Raw genomic sequence first — 17,873 nt, forward strand, 5'->3', positions numbered from 1 at the left:
CTCTGCGCAGCCATTTGAAGGCTGTTTATGCAAATTCAAGGTGATCTGATTTTTCTCATGGCTTAGTTTACTGTCTCTCTCAGCCCCCTGGAGACTCCTGCAGTCCCTCCAATCACTCTCGCTCCCTGCCTACACGGATATATGTCAGTGTGAGTGGGCATGGCTATAACGTAATACTGTGTTTCACTTATCAAACCTTGTTACAGTATAGATTATTCAGGGCTTTATTGACATTTTAAAACTCCTAATGAAAATGTCAAAGCAACAGAACAAACATGACAAATCCGAAAACTACGTTACTCTTTCGGAGAATGTGTCATATTTTGTACATACACACATAAAGTGTTGACACATTTACGCATGGAGAAATCCATTTGAGATCTTAACTTAAGAAAGTTTTTATTTATTTTTGAAAAAAACAGTTTGCCTACTGACAGTACTCTGCGAGGGCATCTGTGTAGTGCATTGTCTGTAGAGTACTGTTGTTCACACAGTAGGGGGCAGCAGTGAGCCATGGGTTGTACATCAAGTTTGACTTCCTACCTTTTCTCTTGTCCCTCTCTCTTTTCTCATAAACAGAATTGTGGTCTGCCCTCCAGACATCTGCTCGGTTGTAAAGGGAATGAATAAATAAAAACAAAGGGCTATGAATGGCGCCCCAAGAATTTATGTTCCAGGCAAACATATATTCTGTTTCAATATTATAATCCTTATTGGTACATTTATTGTTTGTGTCAGCGTTTATGTTTAAGTGCATCCGTGTTGCTGTGTTATGTCTTTGTAAAAATGAAAAGCCAGGCTACGTATGAGAGGAAACGAGAGGCCTAAGGAGAGTTAGGGGATGGAGTGAAGTTAAGAAAGAAAGTATAGCGTGACAGCCAGTCACTGTACAATACAGAGCACAGATCATTAATTAATGCTGCAGAGAGTGTGAAGTGAATCGATTCACCCACTGAGCACGACACGCACTAACACCCCCATCTAACAGCCATAGTGGGGGGTGGCTGGGGTGGTGGTGGGGGAATCCACACTCCCCTTGTCAGTTCACCTCCATTGTAATCACTTCTAATTGTTTCTAATGGCATGCAGTAAATATCTGGAGGGAATAATTCAATACACCCATACCCCCTGGTTTTTCTCATCAGGTCCTTTTCTGTCTGTCAAGCTGTGTTTCTTTTTTTTTGCCAATTCAGTTCAGTGCCGTAAGCCTTGATTAAAATAATTGTTTCATAAGTGGATTTTTTTTGTTATGCTTTTGTTTTTGTGTGTTCCCTGAGCCCGTGTTATCAGTACACATGGAGGGGTGTGCATGTTCCTGTCAGGGGATGACAGCTGGCCCTTTCTGCCCCCTGTCACAAAAAAGACTCTGGGACTGCTGGAGTGTGACCAGCCTCTCGCCCGTTTAACACCCCCCTCTTCCACCCCTACAGCTTGGCCTGCCCTGCTACTTTGCTTGTGGCCCTCTCTCTCTTTAGATCCGCACTGCATATGGGTCTGGTCAGCCATGAAAACCTGCTCAGCCCAATTAGAAGCAGCCGCCAGCTGGGCTTCCCATCCATTCTTCCATCCCTCCTCTCTGGCCCAGCCACGTCCCACTATGTTCCCCTCCTGTGGCTTCACGCTCCAGCATCCCACAATCAGAGCCTCTCTCATGGCCATAATCATGCCAAGCTGATGGGCACACTGTCCCTGGCGCGTGGATGGAAGCAGCGATTTGTGACACGTCTCCTCTCTGCAGACCACGCACGCACATCCATGCTATTGCATCTACACATACCAAGGCACGCTGTGATGAAGGGTCCACAATCTCCCCTGCCAGATGCTGTGTTTGTCTCTGGCCTCACCAGCTGGTTTGGACCAAATGGCTGGAGAAAATAAAGCAGTGTGTTATTGAGTTCATATCTCAGTGGCTGGACTATAGTGAAGCTGGCTCTGCTTATTTCTCACTCCCTCAAAACACATTCTGGCTTTATAGAGGTAGAAGGTAGCCGGAGGAATTAGGTATCATTCAAATGTCTGAATCAATCATGGCTGGCTAGTAACTGTGGAATATTGGTATTCACTTTTTCAACATGGATTTCTTGTATTACTGAAACAGTTTTGCATTCTGGCTTTAAATTCATTACTTTGCATTCACTATCGCTCATGCGAATATGATATGGAAGAGTCTTTCAGTAAAAAGTGACAGACCAATGTCATTTATTGAGTTTCAGCAAGGAAGGTTGTTGTTGAAGTTGTTTTCACTTTCTAATGGCTTTTAGGTTATTTTGACTGCCTAATCTGCAGTTCAGGGACCTAAGAGAGGCATACCCTGAACATAAGGTTTTACATACGGCAAAACCAAGAATCACACAAGAATTTCTGTATTGCATGAAAAAGCACTAACTTGCTGATAAATGTCAAACCTTGCTCTTGATGTTTGACGATATTTCATTCACGCTGAGACAAAACTAAATAATTGGCCATCAGAAAGAGAAATAGGCTATTGTTGTGACACATAAACGTGACATATAATCTTCTATCAAGGTAAAAGTATTGTACTTTCAATTGTTTAACATATGATGAGAAAGACACATAACACACAACCATTTTCATTTTTCCTGTGTCAGCATGCTTCCTAGAATACTTGTTTCAATCACAAAGTTTTGATTCACCATTGTACTTTTAGGGATTCCAAATAGCGTGGGCTTTGGAAGTTAACCACTCAAAATGGTTTCACTTTTCTGCCTTAGCTACTTCTCTGCTGTCTTCCCTCTTATTCCACTATGCAGCCATCAATCACTGATGTAGGCCTGATTGCACATGAAATGGCTGGATTCCATTTTGAGGTGTGACAGGGGCCTATTTTGCACTGTTGGCAGTGATGGCTGCGTGTCAAAGCTCGTGACAGGATGCTCTCCACCCCGTCTCCTGAGGTTTGGGAGTCTGAGGGGCCACCGGCCCCTCTTGTCCTCCTTTTGTAGAAGGTCTCCGACATGGCTTGTTTTAGGCAGAGGCAAAGGCAGTAATTGATTTCTCTCTCCTCTCTGATTCCGCCCGTGTTTCTCAGGCGCTGGCTGCATCTCTTCTGAGAAACAGATGAATAAAAAGACAGAGCGTGAAGTTTATAGCCAACAGTCACAGCGCTGACAGATGGTCAAACCTCACGTTATCAGCGCCCGATAGAAGTCCGGAATGTGGTGGTTAGCTTCTGAATTGGCTCCTGAAAGGATGGGTCATATGTATTAGAGCAGAGAGGATTGAACCGTGAAGAGCTGGAGAGATGGGAGATATTGAGGCGGGCAGACACCGAAGGTGAGAAGGACCTAAGCTCACATCTGACAGGCTACATTAATAGATTGGTGAACTGATAGGTGCACGGTGGAATGGTGTGATGAATAAACTGATTCGACCACAGATATTGAATTTTCATTCCTTTTGCTACAGCCAGTGAGAAAGGTTCTGGCAATCTTCGGTGACGTGTTTTAAATTTATCCAAGTGAAGCTCGCAGGAATGAATTTTTGAGTTTACTCAGAACAACATTATTATCGACTGCTGACTGACCCAATCTAATTATTATAGGCTCCACATAACATAATTAAAAAAAAAACATTTCACGAAGTCCCCATAATATCAAAAGAACAGAACATTCATCATAATTGTGACCTTGTATCTTCCTGTCAACAAGACTGACTTAATCAATTGCAGAAGTTGTCAGCTGTGACAAGAGGCGTTTAGCCTGGAGACAAGAGGGACGGGTGGCATTGACTGTCTACAGACGCTCGAGCCTCTCTCCATTAATGCCGGTGTCTGTTCCAATCCAGACAGCTCGCCTCAGACATGTTCCAAAACTTTGTTTGCCAAGTTTGCTTAATCTCTGCTATCTTTTTTTCTTCACTGAGCACAGGAATAAATAAGCCAATTAACAGTGAATGAGAAAATCTCCCTGTATATTGCAGTATGAAGTGTTTAGTGAGTTGCATCTCACAGAGAAGATGTGGCGTTCTGTGACAGGAAAGCCTAAAGAGTGGTGTTTGGTGTCATTTTAATCAGCTTTATCAGCTCATTTGAATTGTCAGCACCTCTCAGCCGGGCACAGGCAGTTTGACAATGATGCTAAATGAATCATATTTATTAATGGAGTTCACACAGGTATGCGTCATGAAAATAAACTAACCAATGTTGTGCACTCTGAACGGTTTTCTCAGGAAACATAACTGAAAATCTGGTTTTAATGAGTCATATTGAGGAAGATAATGTTATATGTGTTTATTCAACTTATTAATAGTGAAGGGCTGGGAACATGGAAAATATCCCTACATGTCGTCCTTTATCTGCCCCTTGCCATGAGATGACTAGCGTGTCTTCATCGCTGAATGATTGGTTGCGAAATGGCACATTTAAATTGCATGCTGTGTTGAAGTGATTTTCCTGCCTACCTTGATGCCTATTTTGTTATGGAAATTCATGATACATTAACATAACCAGCAGGAGTTCGGAACAGAAAATAATGAATCCTGGTGGGAAGGAGCAGCGCTCTCCACCCTAACTGTGAATTAATAAATACACATACAATATGCACCTAAGGGTCACACCATATACAGTCCAGCAAATGCTTACCACACTTAGGTGTTGCTCATTGTGACTGAAGGCTCCCTTAGAGAGAAATGAATGTATGGCACCCATGTCATAAAAAAAATATGGTTTGCATCCGGAAGATTCTGAAAGGAGCGTGTCACCCTAAACACCTAATGGTCTGATATCCATATTCTGCCTCTCAACGGGCAAATCAGCGTGTAATAAGATGGTGACAAGACCACCAACCAGCAGCTACATTACCAGGTTCAGTTTAGCTCACCTGCCAAATGTTTGTAGTCCACCATCACAGCTGAATGGGGTTTGTTTTTTTTAAATCTTATGCTGTAAAATATTGTATTATTAAATCAACTCATCATAACTTCACCTTCCTTTCATACATTTTCTCAGCAAATGAACCGAGCTAAATTGGACACAGTGGTTGGGATGGCTCATTCACTTTTCTCTGGTTATCTCAATTCACCTGATACTGAATGCACACAGGGCCTCACCTACTACAGCCTGTTGCTACGGCAACACTTCTCGGAAGCACTGGAGGACTCCAAATGCTCCTTCAGCGCTGATAGGCGAAGAGGCCGAAATGCAGAAGCAATCAAGCTTATCTGTTTTCTCGTGAAGATGTGATCTCATATTTGTTCTGGAAAGTAGATGTAATTCTTCACAGCGTTGTGAACAATCAACAACAAATTACAGCAAACCCACCAATATGCCCAGTAATCTGTGTGGAATTTCAGCACATTTATCACTTAAGTTTGTGACAACTTCTTTGGCAATAGTAATAGGTGACAGTTGCCAAGAAGTTGCCAAAAGTGGTCGGGTTAATCACACAGGCAGAGGCTGCTGCCAGCATTAATTTGAAAAGCTCTTAAAACAGTGAGTCATTTTGTTGATTGGTGCTGTGAGTTTGCCTGTTTGCAGCGAAACGCAAAACATTACCACAGTAAACACACAAACTGTCAGACTGGAGATGCTATTTTCTCTCTTTTGGACACACTAATTCAACATAGCTACTCTGCTGAGAACTGTGCATCACAGGGTTTCATAGGAATCGTTACATCAGAATAATGCAGTGTATTTGACACACTGATGATTCTGCAACAACTTATTAAAAAATACTCCCGATTCATCTTCATTGAGCTCAGATAATATGAGCCATTTCCAGAAGGGTTCTGGCAAATTCTGGAGATATGTAATCTATTCAAAACTTTGTGAATATATTATAGATTACAGTACTATATTCCACGTGACTTGACGGCAATACATTTCTATGACGCCTGGGGTATTGACTTGCCAAGAAACAGAAATCAAGGGCAAAAAACACATACCTGTATCTGTTGCAACTCGTAGGTGACCATGGTTTACTCACATGTGTAAACGTACGTATGTTCGCACTGCATTCCACTTTAATTTTTACAAAGTCACAGACGGGCACTGTTGAGATCGGTATTGGAGCAAATTATGTTGCAGTTCCATTTGATGGGGCTTGGTTGTTGACTGATTCTGGGAGTCTGAAAGCCAGCACAGATTTCGTAGCCCAGTGTTGTCAGCTGTCACTGTGAATTATGTACTAGCGTATCAACAGTGGCCTGCATTTATGATATGTTTACTCTTCTGGAAAAAGGGTCAAACTCAGATTTAGATATTTAGACTTGAGATCAACAAAAAAATTGATTGGCCAGAGATATTGGAAACCTGCTGCATTTGTTTTTCTCCCATCAGGTCATGAAATTACAAATGCTGATAAGACGTGCTAATGTTAGTCCGTGTCAGTTCCGTGTCGTCTGGTATGAGTCAGTGGGCGAGGAGTAGTGTGGTTTGATTAGCTAGCACATTGGATTGTGGCACGGTGCTGCAAAACCGAACAAGTGTTAGCTTGAGTAGAAAAAGGTAGAGAAGCTTCATCACAAAAGTGATAACGGGGGCATTAAAGCAGTGTTCAACGCCCCCCCCTTCACTTTAATGGGTTAGAGAACATCAGCAGAAGCAAACTGCTCACAAATAAGGCTGTTGCATTTATTAACGTCCAATGTAATTACTGAGCATTTTAGAGCCGGTGCTTTTCATTTTCTTTCATTAAGCTTTCTGGATGGTGTTCTTTTCCTGTTGAAAACAACATGGAAAGCTTTTTTTAGTGACTTCCAGTGTTTGTCAAGTTTTAACTCAACTTAAGTCAACTTTTAAATGTAAATACTTACTGTTACTACTTCTTCCAAAAACTAAATTAGTTACTCAGTAACAAATAATTAACTAGTTACTTCAGAAAGTAACTATAGCGTTACTGTCAAGTAAATTTTGAAATGCTCAAATGTGACCCCACCTCCACTCCTCTTCAACGGAACTTAAAATACATGTGCATACATGTTCAATTATTTATGGTAAATCTGAATACGATAATTAAATGGACAAAAAAGAAGAATGGACTTAATACATTATTAACAGAAACAATGCACACACATCTAAATTATTTTAATGTTGCTGTGGGACAAAGTGAGACTAGCCTCCAATCAAATGCCATATATGTTGCTATAATGTTTATAGGGTGGATCAGTACAAATAACACAATAGATGTTTTAGAACTTTTGATATTTATTTACCTTCATTTGGGCTCGCCTTACCTGTCTCTCGTTGACTGACTCGCTTATTATCGTTGCCAATGCGTGCTTTCGAACACCCTCCCAACTCTACCTCTGATTACCATGAAATTTTACTCAACCTTAGCCAATAAACAGCATTTATGCGCTTGTGTTGTGCACGGCCCACTGTCCAATCGGAGTTTTCTGTTGCATGACTAAAACATCTTTTGAACCGCATGCAAGGTATTGTGAAGGTGTGCAGCATATTGTTGGCACACCCTTAAATGACCTACACGACCTGTATAAGGCCAGATCATTGAAGAAGGCGAGAGCCATCCTGGCTGATCCTAGTCATCCTTTGTGGGATGAATTTATGCTGCTGCCATCCGGGCGCAGATATAGTCTGCCACGATGCAGAACAAACAGACTAAAAAGGTCATTCATCCCGGCGGTTATCACCATTGTTAATAATACTCTGTAAATTCAATTTAAATTATGCTGTACTGGGGTTGTGTTTATTGATGTGGTTTGATAAGATATTGTTACTGCTGGCTGTAATTCAAATTGCCCCTTGGGGATAATAAAGTTACCTTGAACCTTGAACGTACACATGTTCCACCAAAACAAGTTCCTTCCCGAGGCTATTTTGCAGCGGCTCCGGAGCTTAGCACCACCCATGACGTTTGTGAGAAATGCCAATGAACCAGAGCACGTTTTTCTCCCATCCCGGAATGCTATGTGGACCATCCAGATCCTCCTCCACTCTGCACCGTGTGGATGGTCTGCCAAAGGGAGACTAGATGCAATCCAAGTGGAAGCTTGTTCACTATAAAAGCTTTGACCTATTGGATAATGAAGACAATTCCGAGCTAATGACGCCAATTTAACTGAGAGCAACAGACAATGTTGATGAGTCTCTAATTAAATTTAACACAGGACCTCATATCGTCTCAGGTGCTCTTTATCAGTCAGTGTGGTAAGCAATTCAACCCATAAAGCTGCAAAACAACTTCTCTGCTAGAGCTTTGTTTACACTGAACCTAGTCTCACATCGCCAGACCTTCTTCCACATGCTGTGTGGACTAGTCAGTGGCGCTGGCTAGTCTACACAGTGCACTGGTTTATTGGCATTTCTTTAAACCAATCAAAATTGAGTTGGGCAGTGCTTAGCTCTGCACGGAGCCGCTTCAAAAACAACCTTGGGAAGGAACCTGTTTTGGTGGAGTATCTGTACGTTCAAAAGTTGTTTTAGTCGTGCAACAGAAAACTCAGGTTGGACAGATAGTCCAGCTAGCTGTCTGGATTTACCCTGCAGAGATCTGAGGATCAGGGAACCAAAATCCTCATAAATCCACCGAAGTTTAAAATTACAACTCGAAGTAAGCAGAAAGTAACGTAATCAACATCCAGCTGAAAAGTGGGGCATCGGGTGGATTTCCGGGGTCCGGAGCAAACCCGGATGTGGAATATTGTGGATATAGACTACATTGAACCAAGCAGGGTTTGTTTTTTAACAGCAGTGCAATGAACTCAAGTCTAGGTGTCGCTCAAGTGAATTATCACTAAGGTGTTATTCTGAACAAGATGATTAGACAAAGAGAGAAGAGAACTGCCCTCCTCGACCCTAACTGACTGCTAAGTGATTAAAAAAGCAGACTTTGACTTGGAATGGATAACTTTATACTTTATGTTCGAGACAGGGGTCTTATCTGTATTATAGCCACAATAATGAGAATTTTCCATATCACCTGAATAAGCACATTATCAAGTTGATAATTAGAGCCACAACAGAGAGCAAGAGAGATAGAATTAGTTGATTAATCCTCTTTCTCTTCTGTTCTCTTGTCACGAGGGGCCATCAGCATGAGACCAGCGCTTTTTTAGTCAGACAACAAATGTAATCTGCATAACCGTCTTGTGCTGGTGGAGTTTAATCGATGTATTCTCACTTGTTCAAAGCAAACTAGCAATGCTGCTAGACAATTTCCTTTCAACATTTCAGTGGCTCTCGCTGCCTTTGAAGACAGACATCCATAATGAATGGCGTCAATTTTCATCCCAATTAGAGTGTTTATCTCGGCTTAGTTCACCTATAGTGTTGCCTTTGTCTCTTGTGGGGCCGATGAATTTTCATGAAGGACAAACACTGTACTTCAGATAAAAACAGCTTATCTAGTTCTGGGATTTAAAGCTTTAGAGCTGGAATTATTTTTTCTTTTCAATTTGTTTGTGCTGTGTTAACAGCCAGTGTGGCGCCGGGTCGGCACAGCAGTGTGAGGGGAGGGTGGAAGACCATGGGAGGAGTTAGCAGCAGGAGAGTAGAGGGAAAGCGAACAGCAGAGCCAGAACATGGTAATACATGTTTATTTAAGAAGCGGTCCGCAGAGCTTTCATCTGTACAATGGAACAAAGACAGCACATCATATCAGCCCACAGCCGCTTGATAAGACAACTTCCAAAAACATGGCATTTACACGCACTCTAGCATGTGTTTATGGTTTATTTAACTGTGATGTAAGCCAGAAAATCCAACACTGTTCTGTGTAAACTAGGACGGCGGGCTGTTTTTGTGAATTTAGGCAGCAGTTTGTTATTGTAGCACTGAAGTGTTTTGTATGCCAGGGAGCCGGTGTGTGGCAGCAAGCCTGTGCGATTAAGCTGTTTCTCTTGACACTACCTACTGCTCAAGTTCAGGGAACCCTCTGCTCTGACATGCAACATTTAAATGAAGTCATTAAAATTTAAACCGTCTCCGTTCCAGGGACAATCACTCTTGACATCCGATTAGCATGCGACAAGTTAATGAAATGTAAACATGCTAGCTGGAAAAGCGATGGGAAACTGAGAAATGTGTTGGTGATACTTTTTTGCCATTATGTTATCAAAACCATTAATGGCTAAATATTGGTTTTTACAAGGTCATGTTTAAAACACCCCGTTCCTGTATTTGATTGATGCGTTTCTGGAGAAAAAGCAGGATACTGGTTGCTATTCTTTTGGTGCTGGGATGAACAGGAGCACGTTGAGAATTCTTTGTCTTCATCTTGTATGTGTGGGGCTGGATTTGCAGTGTCTTTGGGTGTCCTGGTAGCCTTATAGTTATGACACGTACCACATAACCACAACTTCTCCAATTAGGTTCCAGCTGGGTCTTTGCAATGCCAAATCTGCCATGCTGTTTATTGGTTGCAATACACAGGCCATGTAGACACAGGAACTGTAGGGCTATTTATTTATTGTCCCAATATTTAAATTAAGTCCAATTACCGGTAGTGGATTGGAGTCATATTGGCTTCATCAGGGTAATTAATTTTTACACAATTACACAATTCCTTGTGTGTTCGGGTCTGTAGGACCTGTTTTTTAATGTTTGCTTAAAGAAAAATTATTCCATTTATAATTTCTTCTAACTCAAACTCATTAGCCTTGGCTCATTTTCTGTGAAGATCATGAAACATGACTTATTTCCAATGACTGCACACGTTACAGCCTCCACTTACACATAACTATTACATATGAGGTGTTTGGGTCTACTGGACCCGAGTGTAATAATTGTAGATGCTATGAAACTTAGCTGTATCCTCCTCCTAACTACGCCTGCTGTGTGTGTAAATGTGCTGTATTTATATAGCGCTTTTCCAGTCTTAACAACTGCTCAAAGCACTTTTACATCTACAGGAAACATTCACCATTCACACACTGTGGCTGCCGTACAAGGTGCCACCTGCTCATCAGATAAACATTCACACACATTCACACTCCGATGCGCAGCACCGGGGGCAACTCAGGGTTCAGTGTCTTGTGGCAGTGTCAGTGTCTCCCAAGGACACTTCGACAATGACTGCAGGGGCAGGGATCGAACCACCAACCTTCCGATTGGCAGGCAACCGCTCTACCACTGAGCCACACCTGCCCCGGGTGTGTGTCTCGCTGTGTGTTTCTGTGCGTCTGTACAGTATGTGTGCATGTTAGAGTGTTCCCTGTGTGGGAACGTTGTCTTTTTGCACCTGTTATTTTACCACCACCAAAATTGTTACATTTCAAGCACTTTCACCTGATTAAGTTCTAAGAAATAAGCACCAATAATGATCAAAAATCTTCTTTACATTTTTTTTCTCCTTTTTTTATAAGTTTTTTCTTTGTTTTCTCACAAAAAACAAAAATGATCATCTGATCATAAATGTGATCTCACAGGGGTAAATCGCAAATATGAATCACAAATGAGAACATTGGTATTTGAGCTAAAGTAAACATCTGTTAAGTATTTTTACATAAATTGTTATGTCTGTAATGATTTAAAAGCCTGATAATGTGGTGGGTCCACCAGACCCGGGAACATTGGCTGTGTAACAAAAATATGAATAACACACAAGGGTTAAGAGGCCCAGGTGTTGTGGATGCAGGCTGTGCGCTCTGCTATGAGGGGCCGTATGAGACATTATACATTGTTGTACTCTCACATACATACATTCTCATTTCACATACATATATTTTCACTCTCACATACATATATTCTCCTTTCACATACATATATTCATGTGATGTTTCGTGTTACCATCGGAGCTCACAAAAACGCAGTCTACAAAGCCTTGGGAGCGTTATGCACCATCACACGCATGGTCAAAATGTTGCGGAAAACTGGGCACATTTTTACAAATGGAAATTCTTTATAAATCCCGACTTGTACGAGGAATGTTGCAATCACAAATTTCACTCTGCTTAACGCAACTTCTTCTCGCGTAACAGGTTTTATAAATGAGGCCCCTGGGGTCTATATCCACGACGTTCCACTTCCGGGATTCCGGGTAAATTCCGCGGGATGACACTCTTTTTGACCGGATGTCTGTTACCTTATGCTTTCTTGTTCTACCAAAATAAGTTCATAGCGGTTAGCAGAATTAGCTTTACTTTATTAAGTGGTGTGCGATGGTTTATGGGAGGAGTAGTTAATTCGCTCATAATGAAGATATGTACACAGTCATGTACCTTTGACCTTTTTCTGAATTTTTGGTTCGTTTTTTCAATTGAAATTATATGTTGTATGCTTGTGAGTCAAGTCGTTGCTGGTTAGCCAAAGGCATGGTCTAAAACTCTTTATATACTGATTTTTCCAGACTTAAATGGTAGAAATGAATGGAAAGTTTACTTCTGGAACCCAAGGTCTCTTTTGAGAGGGGTGGGACTGTTGAGCTCAATAGCCTCTTTCTGACCAAGTAGTTACAAGAACGTTATAGGAACAGTCCACTTCTAAACTTCTACTATTGATCTACTTCAACTACTCTCCACCAAAACCGTTTTTTTCATTTGCATTTACACTGGGCCATAGGAACTGACCAGAAATGGCAAGTAGAAGTACAGATACTTGTGTTAAAAAATCCTCTGGTACAAGTGGAAGTACTGATTGAACTTTTCTACTCAAGTAAAAGTAACAAAGTACAGGCTTGGAAATTTACTTAAAGTATAAAAGTAGCCTTGAGAATGACAACCATTTTTTATGCAAAGCTACCTGGAGAAAGTAAAAAATCCCCACAAAACAAATAGTAACAAAGTATTTTGTAGCTCTCTTCACGACAACACAGACACAGGTTGGTTCTTTTGAACGGGCGTTTATTGCTTGCTTCTTTCCTTTCTTTGGGCAATGCATCCACTTCACGCCGTGAGAACTATATGAATGAACATAGTAAGCACGTAAAATAAATTAAACATTACATAGTTAAACAAAAGGTACAAATTGCGCTTGCAGCAAATATAGAAGTGCACATGTAAGACAAAATACCTCGTTGGCTGCTTGTCCTGAAAAGAGTTCTGTAAGTCCTCAAAGTGCCTTATAGTTCGCCTTAACCGGTGTAACTCAAACTTAACTTTTCCGAGCAGTGTAACATGCGCTAACGCTAAACTTTGCTAGGTCCATCAACAAATTCCGTCTTAGCGGAAACCACAACTACACTTAAGTTCCGAGTAAACAAAACACACAATAGACCAAATCTATTACTATTACCTCTACAGTACCTTTACATTAAAGACATTTCTTATATATTAAGTGCATGAAACCATAAACATAAATTAAATTTACTATGAGTTGTGCATTAATAATGCATTATAAAACGTCACATGTTTCAACAGCACTTACACTCCCACCAAATCACTCATTAACTTAAAATGTGGGATTTCCTCTTCAAAAATTATGAAAATAATCAAAAATGTTTCAGTCTGAATACATGTGACTATATGTATGTGACTTTAGTTAGCCTCTAGTAAGGTAACTACCTTGTGGATAGGTCTTTCAAGGTAAACTGATCTAGTGTGTGGTTTTCCCTTTTCAAATGTATGTCACTGATAAGCAGCTTTAACTTTCGCACCAAGCCGTCTGCACTGGGGTAAGTTTCCACAACCCTGGCAAGCTTCCACTCGTTTCTTGGTGAGCTGTCATCTTGTAGAATCACAATGTCATCTACTTGTGAGTTTCGTGATGTTCTTTGCCATTTCTGGCGTTGTTGTAGGTTTAGCAGGTATTCCTGTTTCCATCTTCGCCAGAATTCATTGGCTAGGAACTGCACTCTTTTCCACCTTTTACATAGATATAGGTCTTCTTTGCTAAACTGTCCAGGCGGGGGAGGATGATTGATGATTTCATGGTTAGTATGTGGTTGGGAGTGAGAGGTTCTGGACCGGAAGGATCGTTAAGATGTTCAACACTTAGTGGCCTGCTATTTATAATGGCCATTGTTTCGTAAAGGAATGTCCTTAGAGTTGTGGTGTCAAGTCTGCTTGCAGACTTGTCGAGCATGGTAGTCAGAATGCTTCGAATTGTTCGAATTTGTCGCTCCCACACTCCACCCATATGACTTGCTGAGGGGACGTTCATCACAAATTCACAACCGATTGCTCGTTGACGTTCTTGATCCATCTCCTTAAGCAACTCAGAAAACACTCTCTTGGCACCCACGAAATTTGTTCCCTGATCACATCTCAATTGGCGTACAGGACCTCTGATAGCCACAAGTGTTCGAAGTGCGTTTATAAAGGCGTCTGTTGTCAAGTCATCCAGTGTCTCAATATGTACTGCTCTAGAACATAAGCAGGTAAACAACAATCCATATCGTTTTAATTCCTTTCTTCCTTCCTTTACAATGAAGGGGCCGAAACAGTCAAGACCACAGTAAGTAAAGGGGGTGATGTCTCTGTTCTCTCTTCTGGCAGGTCTGCCATTTGTTGAACTTCTGTAGTTCTTCTGTATCTCCTACATTGCACACACTTATAAATGTGTGAGGAGACTACATTTCCACATCCCAAGATCCATATTCCGTTTGCACGCAACTCGTTCATAGTCATGCCTCTTCCTTGGTGACAAACACGCTCGTGATGATGTTTGACAAGCAGTGCTGACACATGTGATTTTTTCGGAAGTATTGCGGGATGTTTTACGTCATGATGCAAGGCTGATTGGGATAGTCGTCCTCCCACCCTGAGGACATTTTTCCTGTCCAAGAAGGCATTTAATTGGTGCAACTTGTTGCGTTTGTTCAGGGTGGATACTTTCTGAGATTTGATTTTGTGAAGGTCTTTGGCAAAGTTTTCTTCTTGCACCAGCCTGATAATGAAGATTTCCGCTTCTTTTCTTTCTTCAAGACTGGTTGCTTCATTTGTTCTTGACTGAAGTCCCTTAAATTCTCTGACAAATCTCTGGAGCCTGGCGACAGCTCTCACTGCTCTTGACCAGTCGGAGAACTTATTGAAGTGGTTTGCTATTGACTTTACTTCTTCCGTCCTGACTGTGTGGACATGGGTTTTGCGAAGCTCGGGGTCAGTTGCTTCTACTTCTCCCACCATTTGCCTTTCACGTGGAAGACTTGGCTGCCAAAGAAAATTGGGTCCTTTCAGCCAGTTAGACTCTTTCAGCTGAACTGCACTCAGTCCTCTTGAGGCGCTGTCGGCTGGGTTATTTTCAGAACTGACATGTCGCCATTGTTCAGGATTTGTGCTTGATTTTATACGTTGGATCCGGTTTGCTACAAAAGTGTGAAATCTCTTGGCGTCGTTGTTCACATAGCCGAGGACCACCTTTGAGTCTGTCCAGTAACACTCTTGCAGGTTTTCAATCTCAAGCTCCCTTTTGGCGAGGTCACCATTTCGGACCGAAGTCACAGCTGACGACAATTCAAGTCTTGGGATAGTTGTTTGCTTGGTAGGGGCTACTCTTGCCTTCCCCACAACGAGTGAACAACTAATTTGTCCTGTTTCACTTATGGCTCGAAGATATGAGCATGCACCATATCCATTGAGACTTGCATCTGAAAAGTTGTGCAGCTCATATTGCTTAACCTTGCCAAAGCTGGATGGAATGTAGCTTCTTGGAATCTTTAGAGCTGCGAGGTGAGGCAAATCCTTGAGCCATGACTCCCATCGTGGAAAAATGTGCTCTGGGAGATCTTCGTCCCAGCCTACTTTGTCTCTGCATAACGTTTGAAGGATCTGTTTGCCGACTAGTATGAAAGGAGCCACAAACCCCAACGGATCATAGACTGAGGCGACAGTAGCGAGAACCCCTCTCCTTGTCAGTGGATTTTCTTTGACTACGACCCTAAATTGGAATTCATCAGCTTCAACGCACCACTGAACTCCGAGTGCTCGCTCAATGTGAAGATCTCCTAGTGCCATGTCTAGATCTTTGGCTTGGGCACGTTCTGGAAGTGGTATTGCAGCAATGACTTCTTTGTCATTTGACACAAACTTGTGTAGCCGGAGGTTTCCTGTTCTGCATAAGGCTCTTGACTCCTCCACCAGGTGCATGGCTTCGGCAGATGACCATACACTTATTAGGCCATCATCGACGTAAAAGCTTCTCTGGATGAACTTAATGGACTCTTCGCTGAATCTTCCACGACCCTGCGATGCCAGATGCTTAAGTCCGAAGTTGGAACAGCCAGGGGAAGACGCTGCCCCAAACAGGTGCACTCTCATTCTGTACACTGACGGATTGGAGTCCAGATCACCTTTGTCCCACCAGAGAAACCGTAGGTAGTCTTGATGTTCCTTTGCAACGTGAAACTGGTGAAACATCTTCTCAACGTCACACATTATGGCAACTGGACCCTTTCTAAATCGACATAACACTCCGACCAATGTGTTAGTCAAGTCTGGCCCGGTCAAGAGATGATCGTTTAGGGAAGTTTCTTGGTAGCGTGCAGAACAGTCAAAAACCACACAAATCTTCCCTGGTTTGTGGGGGTGGTAAACTCCGTGGTGTGGAATGTACCATGCTGGTTGGTTTTTGAGATCGGGTTGTGGGACCTTCTCCGCATCTCCTCGAGTTATAATGTCGTTCATGAAACTGACATAATCCTCATAGTACTGCTTATTTTTCCTCAGTCGTCGCCCTAATGAGATGAGCCTATGAACTGCACATTGTTTATTGTCTGGTAGATTTGGTTTGTCAGTCTTGAAAGGAAGCGGGAGCTCATAATGGCCGTCTTCCTTCTGCCTTATGCCTTCTTTCGCCTTAAGCAAGAAGAGAAGGTCTTCCTGAGAAACTGGGTTATCATCTGTAGTGTGATCTGTGAAGTCAGATTCAAGGACCTTGATTATGTCTGTTGAGTTGATCTCTTTGACTTGAGTTTTGCAGACAAAGTGTACTTCTTTCTTCAGCTCCACGGATGGTTGCACGGCAGGTGTCACTTGTCGCACTATGATTCTGTGACTGAATCCTATTGCGTCGCTGTAGTCACTTGCTGGATTCAAACAGCCGACAATGCTCCAGCCGAGATCGGTTCTCTGTGCGTATGGAAGATTTTCTTCACCACACAGAATCTCTCTTGGAAGAAGGGCTTGATGACAATTATAGCCTATCAGCAGACCTACTTCACAGTCCAGTGGTGGTGGAATCTTGTCCGCTAATTGCTTCAGATGAGGCAATTTTAGAGCTGTTTCAGTGGTTGGAATATGCGATCTGTCTGCAGGAATAAACTCTCGTGTAAAAAGTGGTGGCAGCGGAATCCTTTTCTCTAAGTTGTATCCTCTCACTTGTAGACTTGTCAGTTTATGGCATGGTATGACTGTTGACCTTGAAGACATCGTGGACAGACGCAAGCTGACACTTTCCTTGTTTGTGTTGAGCTCATGGGCCACTTCGTCTAGGATGAAGGTTGTATCGCTCTGCGTGTCTAAGAGCGCGTAGACTAGAACTTCTTGATCCGGCTGTTTAACGGATGAAACCCAGACTGGTACAATTGGGGACGTTTGTGTGTCAGCCTTCTTGTACAACTCTGTTGGTAGTTTGCTGTTTGCAGCTATTTCTTAGCAACTGTTCCATCCTTTGAGTTTGTCGTCTCTACTTGGGAGGGTGACTTTGCTTGAATTTGTCATCGTGCAAAACATTTGGATGTCTCTTCTGACATATTTCACATGTGCCTTGGTATCACACTTTTTTGAGTATCCAGTCCTCCAAACATCCAAGCAAAGTTTTTCTGCTTGCACAAATTTAACACGATCTTGAACTGTCCTTTCACAAACTTCCTGCTTTAGCGAGGACGTGTCCTGTTCTTTTGCAGAAGACGCATGAGATGTTGCTCTGTGTTTTGTTTGTAGACAGTGTTTTTGCTTGAATGTTTGACTTTGCGGCTGCCTTGTTTTCTCTTTTTCCATACTCTTAAGAGCTTGTATTGACGCAATAATCACAAGCAAGATCGGCTTCCTTCGATAGAAAGTCCTACAAACACTTTGAATGG

At 42.1% G+C, this 17,873-nt stretch overlaps 1 protein-coding gene across 1 annotated transcript; it reads right to left on the reverse strand.

Annotated features, from left to right (window-relative positions):
• Positions 1–1,293: 1,293 nt before the first annotated feature.
• On the reverse strand, positions 1,294–17,393 carry LOC116678740 (uncharacterized; the record flags this gene model as incomplete). The annotated part of the gene is given in 3 exon segments (XM_032508485.1): positions 1,294–1,732; positions 2,889–3,067; positions 14,614–17,393. Coding segments are annotated over 3 exon segments (3,398 nt in total), but the record flags the coding sequence as incomplete, so codon positions are not given.
• Between the last annotated feature and the right edge of the window lie 480 nt (positions 17,394–17,873).

This window comes from Etheostoma spectabile, unplaced genomic scaffold (genome assembly GCF_008692095.1).
Source record: "Etheostoma spectabile isolate EspeVRDwgs_2016 unplaced genomic scaffold, UIUC_Espe_1.0 scaffold00007981, whole genome shotgun sequence".
NCBI classification, from domain to species: Eukaryota; Metazoa; Chordata; class Actinopteri; order Perciformes; family Percidae; genus Etheostoma; species Etheostoma spectabile.